This window comes from Crocodylus porosus, unplaced genomic scaffold, assembly GCF_001723895.1.
Source record: "Crocodylus porosus isolate Cpor-Errol unplaced genomic scaffold, CroPor_comp1, whole genome shotgun sequence".
In the NCBI taxonomy this organism is placed as follows: domain Eukaryota; kingdom Metazoa; phylum Chordata; order Crocodylia; family Crocodylidae; genus Crocodylus; species Crocodylus porosus.
Genome location: NW_017728886.1, coordinates 257,601,319 through 257,621,271, shown reverse-complemented (window position 1 = coordinate 257,621,271; position 19,953 = coordinate 257,601,319). Strand labels below are relative to the sequence as shown.

The following is a 19,953-nucleotide window of genomic DNA, read 5'->3' as shown; positions in this document are numbered from 1 at the left end:
AGCTGGTTTTACATAGGGATCCACCATAGTAATAATAAAAAATAAAATGTAATGCGGGGTTTGGAAAATAAACACACAGAGCAAAATAAGCCCCACGGAAACAATGAGAAACGTACCAAGTAGGAAGCCCATCTGATTGCTGCGACACATTACTATCTACCTAAGAACAGGCAAAGTAGCCTGGTATGCTGTTGAAGTGGTACACTGATGTTGTAAAAGTGATGTTTGTTTTGAACTGGGTCTGGTGTAATAGGAGTTGTATTCATCGAACACCACAGTGGCTCCTATCAGACTGAATTTTAGTAAGAAAGCTCATGGGGCACTTGGAAGTGAATTTGGTATCTAAATGGATATTCAAGCCCAGAGGACAAAGGCAGGCAGAGGTTCTGAGTTAAAATGGGTAGCACACCCCTATACAGCTTCAGGACAGAAACTTTCTAGCCTTGGAGATAAAACACTGAAGGTAACAGGAGTTTGCACTATGATTAGGTGGGACAGTGGAAGTGTACAACAGATTATAATAGCACATATCCGTACCCCTACTAAAGATTAGAGCTCAGCAAGGTACATAAATACGGGGCCCACCCATGTCTAGCCAAGCATGTTAGCATTAACTTAACTTGAAAGGTGAGATCAGCATGATGGAAGTGCTCCTGGGCGGCGTACGGATGGATGCCAGTGCGCCTTTGAATGGATGCTGAACCAGCGCATTGTCGTCCCAAGGTAGTAAAACACTCCCCGTCTACTTCCGTGTCCTATTTTTTATTCCATTTTAAAATTCTTTCCTCTTAAATCTGTTTGGTGAGACAGGTGCCCAAGAGTTGGAGCCTACACCACTTCTACCAGAGCTTCCCCATGCAGCTGAAAGAAATCTGAGTAAGGATGTTTACTGTGGTTCTTGTTACAATATTTCCAGGCATTAAAAGGCACCAGTGTGCAGCCTTACTGGGAAAGAGACCCAGAAAAGGTATTTATTCCAGCCACATGCAATGAGATGATCCACAGGATGGTTCAGCAGCAGAGGTCAAACAACAACCTCAGGGCACTTGTATGCATGACGGGTGTTTAGTCCTTCAGGGTTGCAGTCTATGCCTCCTAAATTGAAATAGTGAATTTTTAATTGAGAAGGTGAGTGTTACATTTCTGTCACTGTATACATGTCATTGTCATGCCAGCTGCAGGCACTTGATCCCTTTTTTACCCCAACGGACCCTGCCCCCCACCTTCTCTGGCCACCGGCACACCTAGCCACCCTCCTGCTGCCTCCCTGCACTGCCCCAGGGGCAAGCCAGCCTGCTCCTGGGCTGCCCCAGGCCGCAGGAGCCTGCTGAAGGCAGAAGCAACGAAGGTCCTGATCCTTTTTTTCAGCAGAGCCTGCCCGCCTCTCCCATAGCTGGGGGACAAGCTGACAGATGAATGGCTGCAACATTCCCAGTTGCAACAATGCAAACTCAATTACATTGGGTTGTAGTTTAATTTGCAATGATGCAAATTCATTTAAAAACCCCCAAACTCACATACGTGTAATGTAGGACACTATTAAGCCACACAAAGGGAAATTTTCATCATGTGTACATGGTAACAGCATGTGTACAAGCGCCCTCCCAGCAGGCTTCACTTTTTACATGCACCTCTTTTCCCTGGATGTAAGAGCACTGGCCTCAGGGCTGATTGACCATGGAGTACAAGATTCAGGGACCTTTTCTCTAGAGACACTGAGGGGACCTCCCTGACAATTGCTGAGTGTTTGGGTTGGCAGTACTAAGAACTACGAACAATATTAGGTCCTCAGATCCATTTATCTCTCTCACTGGAATGGATATAGTGGAATTAATGGGAGCAAGACACACACTGGAGGGCAATTTTTTCCCCCTGTCAATGTGTTTATAACAGCGTTTCTTCTTATTTTGCCTTAGACAATATCACGTTCTTCAATGGAGTCTTTCAAAATGTAGAAAGTGTTACACTATTTTTTGGTAAGTACCAACTTGAGCGCTGGTTGCTTTGGTAAGTAAAAATAGCATTGAATGTGCTGTTATACGTATGAATCAATAATGGGGTAAATCCTGAAATCACAGCTTTCCCTTCAAGCCAATAGGAAACACTCCAGAATGACCAGTGCCCTTGCAACAGTTGTAGCCTTAAGCCCTCGTTCTCCAATCACGTCCATGAAAGAGCACATCAGCAGCTTCATTGCTAAGTCTCTGATGACGTCTCAGATGTGATTAAATGAGCTTCAGTCCACAAAAGCTTGTGCTATGTATCTACTTTGGTTAGTTTATAAGGTGCAAATCTACCCTGCCTTACACTTGTTTTGTTGACTTGACACATGACATGCCTCTGCAGACTGCCTGGGTTCTCACTTCACTTGGCTTCAGTCTATCTTCACTAACTTCCCTGCCCTGCTCAATTTTGTGAACAAAATGAAGTGCGTGACTGGACTTTGCCCAAGGGATTTTGAAGACTATGGCTGTTCTTGCCGGTTTGAGATGGAAGGGCTTCCAGTGGATGAAACGGACAGGTGAGTTTTATTCACAGGCTCTTCTCTGGCCACAGCTCAAGTCTTGCTATTACAGTCTGAAACTTAACAGTTGGTTTGCCCCTCTTGGGGTGGCCAGCTGATCCCGAACAATACATGAGGTACTAAAGCACTCAGTGGAGACGGGATTGGTGCCCAGTTTTTTCCGGTGAGTCCCTCAGAGTCATCCTCACTCTCACTGGCCCCGTTCAGCAAAGGAAGAAAGACAGAAACGCTAGCTTCAGACCTTGCAGGCAAGTATTACTACCACTAGGCACCTTCCTCCTTCTCCAGGCAGTGATTTGAGAGAGACCTGATCTCACAGGTGTGCTCTGCCAACCCCGGCCAGGCAAGATCCCACTTGGTTTTGGAAGTGTGTTGCTTGGCAACATCTGGATTTTGTCCTTGAACATCTAAACCCCCCTAAACTCTCATCTCCTGGCATCAATCTTAAGTCGCATGATCTTCGCTAGCCCTTGTGGATGGATACTTAATAGTAATTCAGTCCATGTTCCCCCTAGCTGGACTAGTTAAAATAACCAGAGGTTGGGATGCATCTGAATGTTGCATTTTCAGATAACAAAAGAAGTGTTAAGAGTCAGAAAAAAGTGAAATAAAGACCAATCCCACTTGAAAAAAAAGTGCTACGGATGCACAAATACTCATCTGTGAAGTGAGCCACAGCCTCATGGTTCACAGAGGACTGACAGATTTACTTGGAGGAGGAGGAGGAGTATGCTGTAGCCTCACAGCATCTAATGAGTAGGAAAACCAAATTTTCATTTCCACGCAGAAGAAAGTCACTGGACTCCTTGTGAAAGGCTTCACGAATCGCTCTCTGAATGAATGCTCTGACAAGTCTGAAATCAGAGCTTGATTCAGTTCAATGGTTCGATACCTGAAACAGCTCAACGGCTGCACTTCCTCCTGACTGATCATCGTTTCAATGAAGCGCTATGTACAGACAGGAGCCGGAGAGGCTGCAGGATGAGCCGCCAAGCGTCTCTGGCCTGGCAAAAGACTCCTAGAAACACTGTCTTTTCAACCAGGTGGATTCAGAGTGGGGTTGTCACATCTTTTGGACTTCTTCCCTGGGTAACATGATGTCGATCAGGGCTGTCCGACGTTTGAGTAGCAGGGGGCCACAAGCAACCTGCCTACATGCCGTGTGAGCCACACACCATGCTGCACTGCATGGCAGGTGTCTGTCCCCTCCCTCCTCTGTACTGTGACAGGTGCCCCACTGCACTGCGCCAGCCCCCCATCCAGCATGGGGTCCTTGGGTTCCCCTGAGCCACCCGACCATGGGCTCCCTCAGCCCTACAGCCCTGCCCTCAGGGATGGGGACAGGCAGAGAAAGCCAGAGGAGGGAGGAGACTCTAGTGGCAGCGGCAGGACCTGGAGCAGCGTAGAGAGAAGCTCCAGGATCGACATTGCCAATTGACATCTCGGGGGCAGCACACGTGGCCCAGGGGCTTCTAGGTGGACAACTCTAATATAGATGGTTTGATTTCCTATTACTATATACAAGACATTGCCTGGGTTTAGATAGGACCTTGAAAGAGACACTGACATGGAGAACTACCTGGTGTGGGACAGTGCGGATAGCGTGTTGGACACTCACAAGAGCTGTGCGCTTCAGGAGTTACTGCTGCCTGCCCATTTCCCACTTCATTTTTATCTCCTGATCTTCTGTTCCAAGGCACAAAAAGAAAACAGAGCTGCCAAAGCCCAAAGAATCACAGCTAGACCTGGCATTAATGTTAAAAGTCTTGGTTGCCTTCTCCACTGTGCCGACCTTATGTTAGCACAACGGCGTTGAAGGTGAAGCTCTACTGTCATAAAAGCAGTGTCATGTAGGGGAAAACCAGGGACCACAACTTGGATCTTTAGATCATAAGGAGACAGATAAAGCCTTGCCATGGACTAGCACCTTCCATCCATGGGTCTCATTACACTTTACAAATAGTCATGAATTTGGCCTGACAGCAGTCAAAATGGTGATGGTGATGATGATAACAATGCCAGGGAAGGAAGTATCCTCATCTTCCCCTTCTGGCTTAGAAAAGAGATTGTGGCCATTGCCAAGGATGCTATAGGAAGTCTTTGGCAGAACACAAGGCACCACTTCTCATCATTTTCAGTCTCACCAAGCTCTTAAGGTTAAGCATGTGCCTAAAGCACTTTGCTGGACAAGGGACTCAGTCCCCAGGCCTCCCTCCCTTTGTCCAAGATAACTTTCCCTTACTGCTTAGAAAATTTGCTGAGCACAAATCCTAATAGTAGCAAGTGGAACAATCCCAAGAATAGAGTGAAAGATAGCACCAAAAATATGCGGTGTCCTTATATCCTCCTGATGCCTTCCAGCTATAAAGACCCCTTAACCAGTCTGTGTTTGTTCTGCTTTGCATTGTTCTCCCATTTACAAACACATGCCTGTAATTGTGTCAACTCTGCAAGAGCTTAGTTCATTCAGATTTTGTAGATCCATGTGTATTTAAAGTGCTCAGCACTGTTGGCATAAACAGTGCTCTACAGCCACTGCCAAAAGGCTCCAGTGATGCTTGCAGTAAGGATTTCCTTGATTAGTTAACGCAAGAGACAATTTATTCTGGAGCTCACCCACTTTGGCTTGATGTAGGAAACCTAATACAGTTAGTTGTGTCTGTTGAGCTGAAGAAACAAGTCAAGGTTTTTTTCCTACCAAGCTTGTCAGGTCACTGTGGCCTTTGTGGAAAATGTTCCTGGTCTGAACGTGATATGCCGGTGTAATCGCACCATAATAAGGTGCCAGCAGAGAGGTAGCAAAAGGATACCAGAGAGCTGGAGTCTCATCTGGCAGGTCGAACAGTCCGAACTTGTTAGAACAAAATGTTTCCTTCTGTGCTCTGCTCCTTTTGCTGCTTCCTGGGTATTTTAAAGGAGGCTGAGCAACAAGAATATATATTGCCCAGCATCAAAATGTACATGACCCAAACAGATTTTCCCAGTTAAAACCTCCCCCCTGCTGAATGGACAACCCTGACCACAGGTAACCATGGGATGTTCATTGCATCAGGCAACCCCCACCATCCATGTCCTTTGTACCCAGATAGAAAAGTCTCTTCTCAAGCCATGTCTGGGACCTGCCTTTTTTCCTGGTTGCCCAGAGCCAGGAAGGTAGCATTCGAGTCAAACCATTTCCTTCCCTGTGTAGATCAGATGTGGTAAGGAGGAACAGAGCGAGAGGATGAACAAGCACCCCCAGGTAGCAACAATCCATGTCTGCCAACACTGCCACCATAATATTTCCTTCCAAGTATCCCTGTCAGACGGATTCATACGCTCCTGTCCCCAAGGAAGGGGAGAGAGGGACCAGCAAGCACCAAAATGGCATGACTGTGACAGTGCGGGGCCCAAGGACAGAGGAAAAAGTTGCACCTCCCTGATAAGTCTGGCTACTCATTCATTTGCCGGCACTGGCCTGTCCTAATTTGTGCTTCAGCTGCCGTGACTCTTACTGCAGCCAGAGAAGAGCTGGGGAACTGGGATTTTCCCTTCGGGGCCAACCACATCTCTACCCTGCTGTGCCCAGCCTAGGACATCTATTCAGCCATCAGGGCCCCCCAGTCTGTGAGAGCCAGCAGAATGAACTCCTATGCCTGCCAAATAGGTAGAGGGAAAAGAAGAGTCCCCCAGCTCTTCAACTGAGCCCCTACACACCCATTACTGGAGCACAGCCACTCCAGACTGGGGCCCAGAACTGGGACAAATTAAAGACCATGATTTTAATTGCTCTTTGTTTGATTTTTTTGTTTGTTTGTTTGTTTTAATTAAGCTGCTGTTTCCAGCACCGCAAATGCTATGAAGAAGCAGTCGAGATGGAGTGTATGTGGGATCCTGCAAAGATTTCGACAGATTTCAGCTGTCTTACCAAAAACCTCACCTGCAGTAAGGTTCCTATAACCTGTCATTAAGCTGATGGGTGGGGGGCGGTGGGATGGGCTGTGATGGCCCCCCTGTATTTATGGACCATCATGTAGCAATCACATAGGGCTAACATTCAAGATGGGAGTGGCTATTCTGGTAAGATCTGAAGGTAAGCTATTCAGAGGTATCAATTCACAAGTGAATGTGAGAACAAAACCCAATCAGTGCTAAATCTTTCTGGGCCCCTCTTTTGCAAGAAACCAGAACTAGCCTATTCCAAGGGCGTTCTCGTTCGAAGACTATTTGAACTATGTCTGTACTGCAGAAAATACCCTGGTCAGCAGCAGTGGTCTCAAGCCAGCTGCACTGCTCAGGGAAGGCAGCCTCTGAACTGAAAGCAATGTAGTTGCCTTCGCTCAGAGCTTCAGGTGTGATAATTAGCACTGCTGAACAACAGGGCCAATTAGCCTCACTCCAAGCTAATGGAGTGAGGCATCATGTTTCAAGTTTAGGAGGGAGCCTGTGTGTGGCACTCCTACCGGGCGAAGTATGTTGTACAGGTATGGTTTTAGTCTTACTTGGGACATCTGGGCAGATGTAAGCCCTAGATCTTTGTCTGATAGGTTTTTAAAATCCTTTTCTCCTTATTAAGCCCCAGAGACTTGTTGCTGAGGCACTCAGATACCGAGGTCATGGGAGGGCCATATAAGCATCAAATTAGCAGGTTCATTTTAAGCACAGAAGGGACTGCTGTGATCTCAGTCCAATCTCCTGCTTACGAGAGCCGCAGAAGTGCCCCCACCTCCCCAATCCTGGCACCAAACCCAGCAGACTGTGGATGAGCTGGCCCTTTCTTTTAAAGAGACACCCAGGCCTGATCAAAGACTTTGGTACTGGAGAACTTACCACATTCCTTGATAAGGCATAGCAGCAGGTATTATCGTTCTCAGGTGCTCTCGGTTGATATATTGCTGCTTCTCGTATTTCTCATTCATATTTTTTCCTGTGCAAGCTCAACTAGCTTGCTTCCACCACCCAAATCTCAGCCCACATTTCCTTTCTAATGCCCAGCTGCTAGGACTCAGTTTTAGTTTATAAGTACAATACATGAACGTCAGAGCACATTTGCTAGCAAGACACTAAATGCCAACGGCTGCCAAAGCCTCGTGTGCAGCTGGACTCCCAACGTTACTATGTTATTAGAGCTGCATGGTGGGAAGTATTTCCAAAATGTTGATCTCTTCATTAAGGGCAGAGCAAAGAGCCATTTTGGTACCTTTGTAAGGGGAAAGGACTCCACTCAACTCTGGTAAAAGCTTAGCAGATGCTACCATCGTGTTGAGAAATGCTCTCTTTGTTCATTCTTATTTTTTACATTGCAAAAATCATTCCCACCAAGAACTAATCCTCAGAAAAATCTACGTACCAGAATCTAATCCCAGTTTTGCCAGTGTAAGTGGTCAGTAACAGTAACAAAAAAAAAAAAAATCATTCTGCCATAAAACCTGGTTTAGTTAAAAAGCCAACCCTATTTTCCTTCTTTATTTCAAATGAGACCATTTTTGCTTTAGTTTTGCTTTGAAATAGGAAGAGTGTTTTTTTCAACTGTCCCTTACTTGAAAACAGAAAAGGGATTGTTGCTTAAATTAAAATACATACATGTGGTCCTCATTCCAAGTATGATGGGCATGGAAATAAATTACTTCTCCAAAATATGTTTGTCAAAGAATTATTAGCATGGGGGAAAATAATATTTCAACGTCACTGTTTTGCAAACCTTTTTCTAGTATTCTGTGATATGCCCCTACTGCACATACAAAAAGACCTGTACCATGTCCCACCTCCAGCACGTAATGGCCAATAATGGATAATGTTCTATGTATGATAGACCTTTGAAACACTTGATGGCGTTTACTGATAAATTTAATAAAAAAAAAATCCTTAGCACAATTCAACCCATTGGATTCATTTCACTTTAAAACCAGTAGAGATACAGAATTAATCTGTGTACTAGACAATGAAATGTAACTGTTGATGGAAACTTTACAGGAAATCAAAGGCAGATGGTGGAAACCAATATCTCAATAGCACCTTGTTTGAACTGTTTTGTCTCCAGGATCTGGGGATCCTTGCGAACAGTTACTCTGCAACTGTGACAAAGCTGCCATTGAATGTTTTGTGCACTCGCGCATTAACTCTTCCTTGAACGGTCTGGATGTCTCCTTCTGTCCCACTCTGGTTACAGGTAATAATCAAAGGGCCTGACCTAACGCCCATTCAGGTCAATGGGAAATCTTTCCACTGCCACAAATGGGTACTTAATTGAACCCAAAAAGGACAGCACTGGCAGTGGCATTTTGGTTTCTTATATCTGGCAGTGTGTCCTCTTCTCCATTTCGTGCATTAGTCCCATTTGCTGCTGCTCAGTGAGTGCTAGGAAGAGAAGAGTGGATTAAACAGGGCGCTTCTATGTGAATGCTGCCAGGCTGGAGGTCGCAGTTCTCTCCCCATTCCTACGCTGCTCAGCTCACCTTGGCTTGGCCTCCGAAGGATGAAAGGGGCATTCATCTCCCTTCTCTTCCCCGACCCATCCTCCCCTGCTGCCAATTTTGCCTCTCATTTTATTAGTGTGAACACCCGCTCCGTGGGAACTGGATGGAGCTCAAACACTCATTTCAGATGGATTGTGATCAGGTCACACGATAGCCATGCTGTTCAGGCACTCCCAGCCTGGGCTAGATTTGAACAAACAGCATCAGCTTTTCAAATAGCTCAGCTCCCATTCATATGACTTAATGAAGCAGCAAGATATTTAAAAAACCCCAACCCACCCTGCCAACCTGCTTAATGTGGTATGGGTGAGTGGGTATGTGCAAATGCACATACAAATACTCTCATACAGAGGCAGAAAAGACATAGAATGGGACAGGGCAAGTTAAAGACCTTGAGGTTGTTGTAACACTTAGCATCATTTCCACAGCATCTTTTTTTTTCCCCCCCAAAACTTCAAAGTAATTTTGAAGCATTACAAAGATGAAGTTGTTGACAGAATTAGTCCTGGAAACAGCATGAGAAGTAGAGGAGTATCGTCTTTCCATTATAGGCAAGGAAATGGAGATGAGATGACTTTCCCAGGTTAGTTAGGGCCTTCTGTCTCAGGCTAGACGCTGAGGTTGCACATCTCTGAGCGACAGCACGGCAGGAGCAATATACTGCAAAAACAGTGGGAGGGGGTGAGAAGGCAGCAAGGAACTACTACTGTTCTTCCTACTGGTGATAAAGGCAGTTCAGTGGGACCTCCACTCGCTGAAAATGAAGAGATTCCCAATTATATGTCCTGGTGGGACAGCGCTCATAAAAGGAAGCATTTTTATTCTTTCCTGACCCCAAATGTGGTGATGGTTTTAACCCTTAGCTGCAAAGCAAGACACTAGTCAGGTACCCATCACACCACCCACGGCAAACCCTGTCTTAAATGGGGTTCAGTGATTCAGAAGAATAAGCCAGCATTCAGTGATTCAGAAGGAGGCGAGGCAAACAAACATTGCAGTAGGGAGGTCTGGCCCTGTCGGAAGGGGTCACAAGCCTTATTAAGGCCTTCTGCTTTGACCCGGTGTCCCACTGAGAGGTCAAAACCCCAGAGGAGAGAGCTGAGAGGAAGCAGAACTGCAAGTTGCAAGGAGAAAAGAAAGGCTGTGAGCTGAACAACTTGCTGCAAAGGCTGGGCCAGGTGTTGGGCCCTGAGCCAAAGGCTTTCTTCCTACTGCCTGGGTTAGGGTGGAAGGATTTGGGGTTTTGTTGTTGTTTGCTTGCTTGCTTGCTCTGTACCTAAAGACTATGTTTTAAGTGGGAGGAGTGGCTGAGCAGCTCCTTAGGGAGCAAAACGGCCTGCAGAACCCACCAGGCTAGGCAACCTGCTTGTTATCACCCACCAAACAAGCCAAACAGCCCCAGAAGGCAATATAGCATTTGTGAAAGGGGAAAAAAAGAACTCCTTCATGACCAGAGATCCTGGGTTTCTCTGATAAAAAAAATACCCAATTTGGGGATTAAAAGAAGTAACCCAAAATCCACATTTGCCATGATTAAAATGAAACACCACTATATATAGATATATAGATATTACTTCTAGGTTAAATTTAGCAAGTGTATGGGAGGCATAAGGGGACAGGATAGGGAGTTCTCAATTCAATAATAAGTACAAGCGATACTTGAATTCCCAGTGCAATCCCCATAAAGGCTAACTCTTTCCCTGTGTGATAGATGCCTGGCAAATCCCATGTCTCAGGGCAGTTGCTGGCTACTTGTAGAGGTCATGAATGGGGATCCTGGTTTTCTCTAACAAAAAAAAAATCCCCAATTTTTGAATTAAAAAAGTGGCCAAGTATGTGTGTGTGTGTGTGTGTGTGTGTGTGTGTGTGTGTGTGTGTGGTGTTTCATTTTGATCATGGATTTGGGTTAGTTTTTTTAATCCAAAAATTGGGGATTTTTTTTTAATCAGAGAAAACCAGGATCCCTGTTCATGACCCCTACAAGTAGTCAGCAACCGCCCTGCGACATGGGATTTACCAGGCATCTATCACATGGGGAAAGAGTTAGCCTTTATGGGGATTACACTGGGAACTCAGGTATCACCTGTATCATTATTGAATCAAGAACTCCCTATCCTGTCTCCTTATGCCTTCCATACACTTGCTAAATCTAACCTGGAAGTAATTCAGGGTTTTTGCCCCCCCAGTACGTTGCTTTGAAAGCCAGTCCAAATCCTCATGCCTCTGATAGATAGAAAACTTCTTTCAATTTCCAGACCGAATTTATTCATAACTCGCTTGTAGCCATTTGTTCTCATGCTGATACTGCTCTTTTTACCTAAAGAGGTGGTGCAGACAGAAGTGACAATTTTCATGTGATCTGGCCAGAGAAAGCAGTCAATAGCTGTGGCCAGACACAAGTGCACAGCTGCAGACAGCTTTAAAAATGACCAGCTGGTGAAAAATCTGACCCCTCATTGCATGAGATACCAGATAAAGACATTTCAAAATGTAACTTGTGTCTGTGGAGCTCCCAGCTTGTTGCTGTTTTCAGAATGGGAGGGGGAAAGGGAGTGGGGGAGTTCAGTCTGGGGGGTTTTCAGCTCCCCTGGAGAGTGTATTGCAGCTCCCCCCCCACCAAGGTGGGGAGGGGGCTGCAATTCACCTACCCCACCCTTCAGCACTGACTGGGGAACCCCAAGAATGCGGTCTCTCCGCTGCCTTTCCCCCTCTCATTCTGAAAACAGGGAGAGCTGGCAGAGCCATGGCCATTGCTGCGGGAGCCTGGCTGCAGGCTCCCAGCCCCAGCTTAATCCCCCCATCCCCTGGAACCAACAGTGAACTTCTGTATGGTCCGGGGTAACGTAACTTAGAACACTTTGCAGAAAATGATCTGAATTTCAGCGGGAGCTGCCCTGCTGACTGCACCCACAGTGCGGACAGCAACGTAATAATATCACCACCGAACAAATGCAGCAGTAGAAATGTTAAGAAATAATCAGGATCTGCTTAGTCACAGCAACATTGCCAGTGACTCTCATCACATTACATCAATTTGATGCTGATTTATTTGCAAATGAGCTGACTGTTTTGATAGCTGTAATGTGTCTTTGGAATGAGAACTCTCTTATTTCTGCAGAGCTTCTTCATCACAGGAATGATAAAACACTGCTGGCAACAACCTCCATGGAAGAAGGTTTGTGCATTGACTAATCAAACCCCCCAAGAATCCTGGGAAGATAAGAACTTGTTAAGGGTCACGTGATCCAACACATGACTGAGCGCAGAGTATAGTATTGCCCTGTTTTGCACAGTTGTACTACAGTGCAACAGTTTCTTTGCAAGACAGTATTGTCATTGCAAGTGAATGCTTTTTTCCAGGCAAAGGCTGGTTTCAACAGCCCAGTTCTTTGAGGAATGGGTGCTGTGTGACTGAAATCACAGCTGGGTTAGGAGTCAGTTGCTCGCTCTGGGAAGGACTCTATGGCTAAGATTGCTTACTATGCAGTGCCATGTTGTAACACGCAGCACTGCCTCATGAACTGGAAACAATGCAGCAGCCTTTGTGTAGCCCTGAGTCTGGGCAATAACTTCTGTCTTTCAGCTGTGTGCACAGCTATGCTGCTTTGAGTTCAGGGGATAGCATATGTGGAGAAGTGTGGTAAATCAAGCAGGTTTAAATGCAAATCTAGCCCAAGGATGATGAATTAGGGCCTTGTTACATGTTACACTGTGAGCTGCACAAATGTTGATTGGCATAAGGGTAACTTGCACTCATACCTTCCACCTGGGTGGTGTACTGTGGGGAGTGGCCAGTGGTGATGTGTAGGGGTGCACGGGGTGCATGTGCACCCCTTGAGAGTGCTGGTGCACCCCCTGACAGTGCTCCCCACTTAGGCAATAAGCAGGGGGGCAGGCGGGAGTGCTGGCCAGGGAGTGGGGGTGCCAGGTGAAGTGCTGCTGGCACTTCTGGGAGTGCCACTCCCCCAGTCGGTGAGATTGGCTGTGTAGGGACCTCCCTATTGGTGCAGTTGGCCATGGGGGAATGCTCCTTCTGGTCACTGACTGGCTGCTGGGGGGGCACATGCCCCCCTCACTGAGGTGGCACCAGCCACCCATAGGAGTGGCCACACTTTAATGAACAGGAGCTGGGTCATATGGATCAAGAAATAATTCTGCCTTGAAGTGGCATAAATTTGAGCCACATAACTAGGGGTCTACCCAACTCAAGGTGGCGGCCACCTGATTTTGCGGGCAGATCGCAGTGCTGGCTGCCGTTTTTGAGGGCTTATCATGGCCAGGGCCCTTGCATGCCTCTGATTGCCTGAGGGCCCATGGTGGCCCCGCCACCCACAACTGATTGGTGGAGAGGGCTTTCCATCATATCGCCTGGTCCCCTCACCACTGATTGGCTGAGAGGGTTGTCCGTCATCCAGCCCCACTGAAGGTTGGTGGAGAGGGGAGTGCGTGACAGGCAGCCCTCAGCTCATCAGCGGTGAGGGATAGGGGTGGCAGCCATCCACTGGGGAGCCAGCATTTTATTTTTAGTAAGTTTTTTATCTCCACAGATTTCATGGAAATCACTCCATTTTGCAATTTCTGTGAAATCTGTGTAATCATGACTTGGGTAGGTCCCTACACATAACAGGAGCTTTAAGCCACTTGAAGGTATTAACACACAGACAAGCTTGAGGTTAAGAGCTCCGGGAGCCTCCCAAAAAGAACATGCCCCAGAGTTATACAGTGTCTCCAACAAAGAAACTGAGAATGCCAATATATGGGTGCTTAGGACATTCCCGTAGAAGATCAGAAATGTAAGCCAGGTCATTAGGGTGGTGTCACATCTTAGGGTGGTGTCACAAGTTCACATTCAGTTGCAAATCACTGGGATGTAGTGACTTATTAAATTCAATACCTCGGTCTTTAGGAATTAACCTCCACTGAAAGGGAACAGTTTTTCAAGGACACTTAACATATGCTAACTGCATTGAATGTGTGTCTGCTTGTTTTTTAACTGTACTTAGTAAGTGTTATGTTGAATGCGTGATGCCACCCTTATTTTGGGATCTCCCACATCCTAGTTGAACAACCCCCTGGCAAAGTGGTGCTAGGCATGCTCAGTGGTGCACCCATCAGCATGCCCAAGACAGAGAGTAGCACGGGCACGTGCCAAAGAATGGCTGTGTTGTCTCTTGGCACTCTGTGTGCATGGAGCAGGAAGGACACAGCACGGGCTTTTCCATGCCAGTGCTCCCTTGCATAGTCCAATGCGGTATAGGTATACCCAAGGATTCACTGAGCTACTGCTCCAAGATAAAGTCTGGGCTTTGTGGCTGTCAAGACAACACTTTAGCTTTCAGTGTGGTTTTTGTTTTTAAAATTATTTCACTGGTAGCTGGCAACAGCAGCTGGGGTACCCCCTGCTCTGAGCGTCACTGCCATTACTCTGTGGCTGCCCTATTTTTGTCACATTTGTTAGACCTCACCCCTAGCTTTGTGTCTGGCGTCTTTGTGTTTGCAGTTACACCAAGCAGGCCCAACCACATAGATGTGAGAACAACCAGAGCAGGAGGTGAGTGGCGGCTTCTGTATTTGCATTCCTAAAGACTCTTTTTTAAAGAATATAATAAAAATATATTAGCATTAGAGAGCACTGAGTTAGCTCTTCATCACAGCACCCAAACTATAAGCAAGAGGGAGCATTTAATTGGAACTTCATAGAGCTAAAAACATGGCAAACTGCTGTAACATGTGCAATAAATGCATCCAGGAAAATACAGAGGGTAGGAGCTAGACAAGCGTTCAGTGTTACTCCAGCTCGGTTCCCACTGCAATCAATGGGAGCCTTATCATGGCTTCAGTGTTGAATTAAATCAATGCTGAACACTTTTCAACATCCCATTTGAAGACAAGCAGTCTTCCTGCTATCATAATTTCAAAACAGAAAATGCAACCGTGATATAAATTTGCAGATGTCAAATGATTAAAAGCAGACAACAAAAAAGACTACTTGTGAGGCTAAACTCAGCATGATGAGGAAGTGATGTCTAATGGTTTGGGAAGAAATTTGATGTCTCTTCCTAGCTTCGAAGCTGACTTTCCGTGTGACTGAAGAGAAGGCACTTGGGCATGCAACAGTTTTGTGACCTATTAAAGTTACTATGTGTTAGAGATAGCCTTCGCCTGAAAAGGAACAACTCTGCAATACCACGAGGGCAGTTAACACGTGGCACTGTCTACATTTTACAACTCGGCCTTCCTGGTGCACTCATCTACACCACGTAGCTATGCGGTCCTCATGTCAGAACAGCATTTGAGGTACTTCATTAGCAGTGAAAAAGCATCTAGAGCCCAGATATTTGCTTCCCACCTTCTTACAAAATACACTTGTTACTGGGCTCTTGATGTCAAAATGCATTTTAACTTATAAAGAAAAAAAAATCCAGCTCTGCTCTTGTGAAGTGTTTGCTTTCTGGAAATATTCTGAGAAAGCTGTGCTCCCCATCTCGTAAAAGGCTGTACATGCAGCTTGTTTCCTGCGGGGTTGTTCACACTTCCTGTCTTTGACAGTGACGTCTCTTGAGCCCAGTGATGTGGTCCTGAGGACTCCCCAAGCTGGAGGTAAGGATGTTTGTCAGCATTACTTTTTTCCACCACAATGTCAATGACTATTTGCACCATGTGGCAACAGCCCATCCTTGCTCTGATCGCTTTAGGATCACAGGGAGGGATTCGAGGGGATTTTCCCAGCTGCCTGCTCCTTCCATGTGCTTGAGCGTATCACTTATCCTCCCTATGCCATGCCTACAAGGTCAGCATGCCAGGGCTGGCAGCATCACCATTAAGTACACCGTGCTGCTCCGCACGGGCTGCCTCCAGAGCCGGAACCCGTGGAACTGCATCCAGGCAGCACTTCACGCGGGCTAATTAACGCTGGTGACTGACAGTCAATTAGCTTGCTCCCTTGGCAGTTAGCCTGCCTTCAGTGCTGCGCAGGCACAGCCCCACTGCGGCTGGAATGGGAAGCGAGTCGCGTGCAGCACTGCAGTGTGCTTGAAGGGAGTTCAGTAAGGTTTCTATGGGGGGCATGGCCTTAGTTTCCTTCTCCATGAAATGGGGCAATTGTATGGACCTTGTCACATGGTACACTTCGGATGCGTTAGCTGCACTTAAAACACCAGCGTCTGAGCATTCAAGCAGTAAAAGACATGCTAAGCGCCAAAGTTACGCCTTTTCTGGTGGGGAGTATCTCCAGAGCCTATTATCTAGCATGTTGAGGGACTCTCCAACTGCTCCATGGAGATAACACCATCAGGAGACTCCAGTGCAGTGCTGAGGCTGAGACCTAAAAATGGCTGTTTGTTGGTCCCAGCCCCCACGGCACACCATAGCCCACGGGAGTCTTGAGTGGCTCTGCAGCTTGGGGTAAGTGTTTTATTTAGATTGCCATAAGCATTACCTTGTGACTGCTGAGAAAACTTTCTAACTCGTAGTAATGCTTACAGTGACCTCAATAAACCAGCTTCTAAGTGTAATGTGTGACACGTCCCTTAACGCTCCTCGGGAGTCTCTGACAAAAGTCGCGGCACAGAGGACAAGCTCTTGTTTGGTTCCTTACCATGGTGCTCTGCTTTCTGTGTAGTGATTGCAAGAGAGCAGGAAAGCACCACTGCTACCTTAACGGAGCCAACACAAAAGGGTGAGTGAGTTATTCTTTTGATTTTTCCTGGTCACCACAGGGCTTGGACATGCCACATTTTACAGTGGTATAATGGGTCTTTATACCAGTGTGGAAAAAAAAACAAGCCTGGGGCATAGCCTACTGCCATGCATCAGTGTAAGTTATTCAGATCTGGTGTACAGTGACCCAGGGAAAAGTCAGGAGTGAAACTGGGCAGGACAGTGTCACACTAGTCTACCTGCAGCTTATCCAAGGGAAGTCGGGTGTTACCTGCACCCTGCCGCCTGGTGACAAGGCTCTGTGCCTGTTTCAAGGACCTGCACCCCTCTGCATGATTACACTGCTGTGCCACACTGATGTGAATGACACTGGTGTGTGTCATGTGTCCAGGCCCACAATGATGCAACTTCTTAAGTGAGTGTTGCATGTCCCTGCTTGAAAATCTACTCACAATGATCAGATTTCTCTCTTGCGTCACTGGGACAACATGGTGTCATTGGAAATACTGAACAGATCCACTGCTGAAACTAAACCTGCAAATGAGTGACACCAGCATGGCATTTGGCAGCAAAGGGGCACTTTTTCTAAGGGATGTAATATTATGACACTGCTGTCTTCAACACAATCATTTTCATCCTCTTTACTGGGAGACAAAAAATGTGCTCATTTTATAAGGAAGGAGGCAAGTTAAAAACCATATTTAAACAAAAAACATGACATTGTACTGTAACAAAACCCTAGGTTGCTGGCAGGGTTGCCAACCCTTCAGGATTGCCCTGGAGTCTCCAGGAATTAGATATAAATCGCCAGGAGATGCTGAGAGTCACTTGGGAGAGATAAATGACAGGACATTTATTAAAACTAATATTAAATGTTGAATCCAGGGTATACAGTAGTCCAGTGGGTTTTAAAATGTACTAGCAATGTACATTTGCCTTCCTGGCAATGTCTACACACCCTAATCTGTAACTGATAGACGCAAGCACACGGGCACGTTTGCATTGCGTGTCGTGGGCACACTGGCGCTCCAGAAACCTCCCAGAATAGATTCAAACAGAATTGTCAACCCTAGTTGTCGGGGGGCTCCCAGAGAGACACCCTAGGGTTGTGAAAGCTTATGGGGCCCCACTCTGCTGAATGGCCATACCCAGGTTATTAGTTTGCCCAAAAAACCACAGGCACTTTGCTAAAGTGATGGAAAGCCAAAACTGTTCGCTACAAGTGAGAACAAATGGTACAAAACAGATGTGATAAAGGCTTTGACGACAGAGCATAGAAAATCAAAACTACCACCTCGCTCTCATAACTGTTTCTGTGAAAATCTCCCGGGGTCAACCTCCCCCCACTCCCAGGTCGCCCCCTCCACCGGGGACCTCCAAGCCCCTCTCCTCGCAGGGAGCGCCCTCTCAGGTCACTCTCTCGAGAGCGTTTCTGCCTGTGGATCCATTTCACCGTTTTGTTGCATTTATATTTTACACCTCACTGAACAGGAGGTGCAAAACTAAACCAGGCAGTTTCACGTCCTGGAACTTCCTGGCAGGAGTGCAACACGCTGGGATTGCAGCCGCTGCTGGGGAATGTTTCACTCAAGGCAAAGCGCCGGCATTTCTCTGCCCATTTCTCGGCCGGATTTTCAAAGGCGCAAACAGGAGTTTGTTGTCCGGCTCTCATTAGCTACAAAGCCCTTTGGGCTTTTGAAAACCCAAGAATATATTAACATTAGATCTTCAAATACATTCACAGGCCCTTTAGGATCACGCCTTATCTCTTACCTCATGCAATGTTTTCATGAACCTGAATGCTCTTGAATGTTTTGCAGTTACTACAGTGAAAGCCACAGACACAGCCCTGGATACAAATAAAGGTAGGGATGGCACTATCCCACACTGGTTTGAGGGAACCTCATTCTGGTTTTGATTGGACTTTTATAAGGCCCATAGAAATAGACTGAAATAGATCAGGAACTACCAAGTGACACCGAATAGGGAAAGCAGGAAGAAGGATTTTCACTCTGGTGCTATCTATGATTCAGTTGCTATCCTTTGTATTGTCCATAGTGGCCGTGTCTCTCCATATTACAATACAGTGCTGTGCACGGATACCAGAGCTAATGCATCCAAAGCTATCGGAAGTAGAAGAGCCATGGTAGGGTGGACTACAGCCTGGATTATTAGCCAAACTAAGAACATATTAGCAAAGCACAGTGCTGAAGTGGCTATATAGCTTCAAGTACTCGAGTTCATTCAGAGCAATGTCAGAGGTCTTCACTTGACACTGCAGAGTAGCTGTTGACATCAACTTCTTGTTATCACCTCAGTTTTTTTCCTGTAAAATGGGTATAGGTTAGTGGCTATCGTGTTGTTATTGTTGCCGCTATTTACTCTCTGTTGCTATTTGTTGTTGGATATTTTTTGTTGTTGTTGAATAATATTTGTGTTTCAAGCAATTTCTTAAGAACCAAGTATTCAAAAGCCAGCACCCTCCTCTAAACAAATAGACTAAAAAGGCCCCAAAAATCTCTGCCCACTGACAGATAAGAGTTTTTTGAGCAATTAACCAGGAAACTAGCTAAGGGCTGACACGTAGTATCATAGTTTCTAGGGTCGGAAGGGACCTGAGTAGATCATTTAGTCCGACCCCCTGCCATGGCAGGAACGAGTACAGGGTCAAACGACCCCGGCAAGGTGTTCATCTAACCTCCTCTTAAAACCCCCCAGGGTAGGAGCCAGCACCACTTCTCTTGGAAGCTGCTTCTGCTTCTTATATAACTGGGAGAATCCTTTACCATCCAAGCACAACACGGACACTTTTAAGCGACGAGGATCAAAGGGAGCAGGAGAGCACACAAGCCTCCATGGCTCACCAAAAGCATCCTGGAATGTCTCCTTGCTAAAAAGGACTAGCTTCCCAGATTAAGGATGATAAGAAGTCCTTTTTTAAATACGTAGGGGGTAAAAAGAAGGTCCCGAGTAATGCGGGGCCCTTGCAGGATGACATGGGAAACTTGGTCGTCACATCAGATGACAAAGCCAACATGTTTAATGATTTCTTTGCCTCCGTCTTCCTAAGTAGGGATCAGGACAGCCACCTCCCTGCTGGGCCCCCCTCGGGAGGCACACCTGGGCCACGGGTTAGCGAGCATTTAGTTAGGGAGCTTCTGGAGGGGTTGGACGTATTCAAGTCAGCCGGCCCGGATGATCTCCACCCTGTAGTTCTAAAGGAACTGGCCGAAGTCATTGCAAGTCCCCTGGCACGGCTTTACGAGCACTCGTGGTGCTCTGGTGAGGTACCGGAGGACTGGAAGAGGGCCAACG

The 19,953-nt window shown here is 46.5% G+C and overlaps 1 protein-coding gene across 1 annotated transcript in view; it reads left to right on the top strand.

Annotated features, from left to right (window-relative positions):
• OC90 (otoconin 90) overlaps positions 1-19,953 on the top strand; it is a 33,649-nt gene that overhangs the window by 2,874 nt on the left and 10,822 nt on the right. Inside the window, exons 3-12 of the mRNA XM_019547037.1 lie at positions 811-876; positions 1,917-1,976; positions 2,347-2,521; positions 6,336-6,448; positions 8,544-8,672; positions 12,098-12,154; positions 14,480-14,530; positions 15,529-15,579; positions 16,601-16,657; positions 18,459-18,503. Of these exons, the coding sequence (XP_019402582.1) occupies positions 811-876; positions 1,917-1,976; positions 2,347-2,521; positions 6,336-6,448; positions 8,544-8,672; positions 12,098-12,154; positions 14,480-14,530; positions 15,529-15,579; positions 16,601-16,657; positions 18,459-18,503 (804 nt within the window). The remainder of the gene's footprint in view (positions 1-810; positions 877-1,916; positions 1,977-2,346; positions 2,522-6,335; positions 6,449-8,543; positions 8,673-12,097; positions 12,155-14,479; positions 14,531-15,528; positions 15,580-16,600; positions 16,658-18,458; positions 18,504-19,953) is intronic.